The sequence below is a fragment of the Dioscorea cayenensis genome, chromosome 19 (genome assembly GCF_009730915.1).
Source record: "Dioscorea cayenensis subsp. rotundata cultivar TDr96_F1 chromosome 19, TDr96_F1_v2_PseudoChromosome.rev07_lg8_w22 25.fasta, whole genome shotgun sequence".
In the NCBI taxonomy this organism is placed as follows: Eukaryota; Viridiplantae; Streptophyta; class Magnoliopsida; order Dioscoreales; family Dioscoreaceae; genus Dioscorea; species Dioscorea cayenensis.
In genome coordinates, this window is record NC_052489.1 from 5,050,140 (window position 1) to 5,054,939 (window position 4,800).

The 4,800-nt window shown below is 29.8% G+C and overlaps 1 protein-coding gene across 5 annotated transcripts; it reads left to right on the plus strand.

Annotated features, from left to right (window-relative positions):
• The first annotated feature begins 441 nt into the window (after positions 1-441).
• On the plus strand, positions 442-4,041 carry LOC120250182 (MADS-box transcription factor 23-like). Of its 5 annotated transcripts, none has more exons than XM_039258972.1 (11): positions 442-625; positions 760-844; positions 1,516-1,738; positions 2,357-2,398; positions 2,528-2,606; positions 2,752-2,813; positions 3,006-3,105; positions 3,193-3,234; positions 3,339-3,422; positions 3,535-3,719; positions 3,827-4,041. In XM_039258972.1, the coding sequence occupies exons 3-11, from the start codon at positions 1,557-1,559 to the stop codon at positions 3,861-3,863; spliced, it is 813 nt and encodes a 270-aa protein (XP_039114906.1). In that variant the 5' UTR covers positions 442-625; positions 760-844; positions 1,516-1,556; the 3' UTR covers positions 3,864-4,041. The 5 variants fall into 5 exon arrangements, with proteins under 5 accessions (XP_039114906.1, XP_039114905.1, XP_039114909.1 ...); XM_039258971.1 differs by having other exon boundaries at positions 1,527-1,738; XM_039258975.1 differs by having other exon boundaries at positions 1,527-1,738; positions 3,339-3,380.
• The last annotated feature ends 759 nt before the right edge of the window (positions 4,042-4,800 follow it).

Here is a 4,800-nt window from a genome sequence, read left to right on the forward strand (position 1 = left end):
GGAGGTGTTATACCTCAACATACATGTGCCCTTATTCTGTGTGAAATGAGATTCAAATCTACCTCATTGACAAAAAAAAAAAGAAATACATTATATATATTGAAGCCAATAGACTAATAAATTATTTACTACATAACTAACTTATAAGACATTGATATATAAATAAATTCCACAATCATACATCATAAATATATTAAGTTTAGAGTTTATTAAACTACCAAAAACATTTGGTATTTAGGGAAGAAGAAGATCCTCAAGTAGTAGCATTTGCCATGTAAAGTCAGTAGGTCATATGTAGGCACTAAGTCTTAGTTCCAGGTGTCAAGAATCTATTACATACAGGGTACCATCCAAACTGGCAACACTTGAATATATATATATTTATATATATCAACCAATAACTTTCATTGTTCAACATTTGCTTCCTTTCTTTCCATTGAGTACAAAGAGAGAGAGAGAGGTCTTCTTCATCCAAACTATGTTTGGTTCTTAAGGTTTTTGTTCATTCTCATCATTTATATGTAAATAAAATCTAAGAGGAGGAAAAGAGAGAGAGAGAGAGAGAGAGAGAGAGAGAGAGAGAGAGAGAGAGAGGAAATCTCCACTGAGGTTCATTCATTTGAAGGTATATAGTTTCTGTTCATCTAATTATTACTTTGTTTCTTGTTTTGTTTCTTTGATCATGATGTGTAGATCTATTGGTTTTTTTAAAAAAGGAGATGATCATCAAGTTGAATTTTTGTTTTTTTGTTTTTAAAGGTTGAACTATATATAAATATAAAGAGAGAGGGAGGAATGAATTATTACAGCAAGCATCTGACTTGAGTTCCCTTCACTTGACAAGGTGGTTTGTTCTTCTTTTTTTCTTTGTTTTCTATGTTTCTTGGTGCATGGATCTATTGGTTTTGTGAAAGGTTGATCATTCTCTTCATTAATTTCTATATAAGAAAAACATATACATACATACATATATATATATATATATAAATTCATATATATATATGTAGAGAGAGAGAGAGAGAGAGAGGAATATTGATAAAGCATCTCACTTGAGTTCCATTTCATCTGAAGGGAGTTGAATTAATTTTCATCTTCTACATTTGTTTCTTTGTTTCTTTGTTTCTTTGTTTATTTGTTTATTTTGTTTCTTTATGCATAGATCTATTGGCTTGCCAAAGAATGAGAAGAGAAGAGACACCAAGTTCATTGATTCTTAATTTTGATCCTTTTCTTCATTTCTATATATATATATATATATATATATATATATAATGAAACATCACACTAGAGCTCCATTTCATTTGAAGATAGCTTAATTTTCATCTTCCTTTATTTCATTCTTTTCTTTGTTTTGTGACAGTATTAATTCAAGCTGGTTGATTTCTTCAATTTTTTTTTATATAGAGGAATTAATTAATTAACAAACTATTAATTCATGTGAAGGTATCTGGTTTGCATCTTCCTTTATTAACTGTACTTTCTTTTCTTCTTTTTTTTTTGTGTCTTGATGAATAGATCTGCTGCAGGTTAATAATTAATTTTGTGAAAGGAAGAGCATGGGGAGAGGGAAGATTGTGATCCGTCGGATCGATAATTCGACAAGTAGGCAAGTGACTTTCTCTAAGAGGAGGAATGGTTTACTCAAAAAGGCGAAAGAGCTTGCCATTCTTTGCGATGCCGATATCGGTCTTATCGTCTTCTCTAGCACCGGCAGGCTCTATGATTACTCTAGCACCAAGTATTACTTAACTCTTTCTTTCTTTCTACTTCTCAATATTTCATGCTTTTCTTAGATGTACACCAAGTTAGATTTATATATATATATATATATGCAAGAATTTATTGATTCTAGTATTACAAATATAATACATGAAGAAGAAGAAGAAGAAGCTTAAATGTTGAGTTCTAAGGTCTATTATGAGTCCTTAAAATTATTTTCATGATGAATCTTGACTTTATATTATTCCCAAATACATTCATATGTTAAAAAACCTAATATCTTTGTAGAGATGGTGCATTAAAAAAGAGTTTTTTTTTTTTAAAAAAAAAGGTCACATTCCATGCATTACAAAAATTGCATGAAATTAATTTCATCAATGAAGTGCTTCCTAATTTTTCTACTAATTTTTGCCCATATATTTAATGTAGTATTTATGATTTATATACTTCATATTAAAAAAAAAACCGAAGATTAAAAATATAAAGAACTTCCAAACAAAACAACACTTTCTTTGATTTCTTACATGAAAAATTCATATACCATAACGGACATATATTTCGCCAATGACCTCTTGGTCTATTGGAATAGAGTTTTTTGCATAGGGTATGAGACAGATTCAAACCTCATCATACGCAGGATGAGCGTGCAAGTACGTAGAAGTATTAACTCCCATCTCATGTATGTATGTCCCTAACATGCTTGTCCACATTTGTCAAATTTAAAAAAAAAAAATTTCCCTTGTTTCATGTGTTATATGTCAGAAGTATAAACTATAAACACTAAGTCATAGATCATTTTCATGAACAGCATGAAGTCAATTATTGATCGATATAACAAGGCCAAAGAAGTGCATAATCAAGAGTTGAGCTTGAGTTCAGAAATTAAGGTATGATAAATTTCATATTAGCATAATTAGAATTTTGAAATATCTCATATATCTTTTAACAAAATTAACCTATGAATTTGATCTAAATAATGAATTAATTTGATTAATCAATCTACTAAACATGCTGATATGTTTTGGTCATTAGTTTTGGCAAAAGGAGGCAACGAGCTTGAGGCAACAACTTCATAACTTGCAAGAAACTCATCGGTAAATCGCTAATTACTCTGTATTGCATAATGAATTCATCGAATATGAACATGAAATCATACAGTAATAATCAATTTAATTTCATAACTTAAATAGTTGTAAATAAATAACCTTTAATTTTTTGCATCAAATCTCACTCTTTATATGATCATGAGTTATACGAAGAACATTGATCACTGTTAATTCTTGCAGACAATTGCTGGGCGAAGACCTTCTCGGTTTAACTGTCAAAGATCTACAAAGCATAGAGAATCAACTTGAAATAAGTCTTCGAAATGTTCGAACAAAAAAGGTTTTCTGAAGAATCACATTATCATTAACCAATTTTTTTACTGCATTGCACCCTTTTTAATTAAACTCTGAGCACAAAATTTTGCAGGAACAAGTCTTGACTGAAGAAATCAACGAACTAAACCGAAAGGTTGAACATATATATATATATATATATATATGTATATGTATATATGTGATATCATGTTTGATGTGATAAATTTAAGATGAATGAGAAATTGAATTCTGTTGCAGGGGAAACTAATTCAACAAGAAAATATGGAACTTTACAAGAAGGTACAGTTTGTGTGCCAGGAAAGCATGGGATTACAAAACAAGGTGTATTAATCTTAGAAACATCATGATATATATGATTATAAAACGTTATTAATGTTGAAGTTTGTGATCATTGAAGTGAATAAGAATTGAAAAAAGTTTTTGATCATTATAGGTTTATGCAGTATGGGGATCAAATGTAGGAGTAATTACTAGAGGCTCAATGATTCCATGTGCATTCAGTATCACTGAAGATGCTCATGTGCCAGTTCATCTTGAACTGAGCCAACCTCAACCTCAACCTCAAAAACATGGACAAGAACAAACCGATATTTCACAAATGACGGCTCCGAAGCTTAGGTAAGTTTTTGTGCTTGATTAGAACTTAAAAATGATTTTTCTTGTTTGGTTTATTAATTGATTGATAAAAACACAGTGTTTTTACTGATATATCAATAATGCAACAGACTTCAACTGCAATGTGATGGTGCTCTTCCACTATGAGAAGGTGTTGTGCAAACTTGCATTAATTAATTTGTATTTGATTTGAATTTGCTGAAGGAACTATGTATTAATTTGTTTGTGTGTTTAAGGCTTGTGTTGTAATGAAATTGAAAATTATGTGAAACTCTAGGAGGAAGAACTCAGTTGCATGCATGGTTAAAAATTAACTTGTCTTATGAAGAAGTATGGTTCATTATTAGGCATTAATAATGATTATAAGATGCATGTATTTGTATTTTGTGCACTATAAAATTTCTTGTATCCATAGTGTATATATACATTAATTATTAATTTAAATCACATGTTGGATAAGTTAATAATTATTGATGAGGGTTTTTATGAATACTTTGATTGAATTAATTGGCCGAGTGACTTAATTAAACCTTAGGTTTTATCTATAAATAAAATTTTTAGATAATGCTGTAATTTGTAAAAAAAAAAAATTATGTAAAATATAAGTGATTATACTAAAGGCTTTTTTGAGAAAAAAAAAATCAAAATTGTAGTTTATGCGCTTTTATTAAAAAAAAAAGTTATGGTTAGAACATGGGTTAACAAACAGTCAAAAAGATTGTGGTAACCCAAAATCACAAGATCCTAACTGAAACTGAACTGGGGTCAAGTACATTACTATCTATAGAGTTCTTCAAGATGGTGTGGAGAAAAGATAAAGGGCTTTGTGAGGAGGGGAAGAAGAAAGGTGGTGACTAGCTTTTGTGAGAAGTAGAGGGATCTAAAGTAGGGCTTTTATTATGCTTTTGAACCTATCTTTCTTGGTTTTGAACTAGTTGGGGATGATGTTGATGGTGTGGATGTGATGTTGCTGAGGGTCTTATGTTTTTTTTTTTTTCTATATTTTTACCATCTTATGTCTTTGAAATGCTTTATATAGTAGAATTTTTAATGTTGTATCGTGTTATTTGTGGATTTTATGAAT

Bases quoted from the DNA above. Each gene is read 5' to 3' on its own strand.
- LOC120250182 (XM_039258972.1), top strand. From the start codon at position 1,557: ATGGGGAGAGGGAAGATTGTGATCCGTCGGATCGATAATTCGACAAGT. The intron at 2,607-2,751 runs GTATGATAAATT...TTTGGTCATTAG, and splicing joins GCTTGAGTTCAGAAATTAAG to TTTTGGCAAAAGGAGGCAAC. The intron at 2,814-3,005 runs GTAAATCGCTAA...TAATTCTTGCAG, and splicing joins AACTTGCAAGAAACTCATCG to ACAATTGCTGGGCGAAGACC.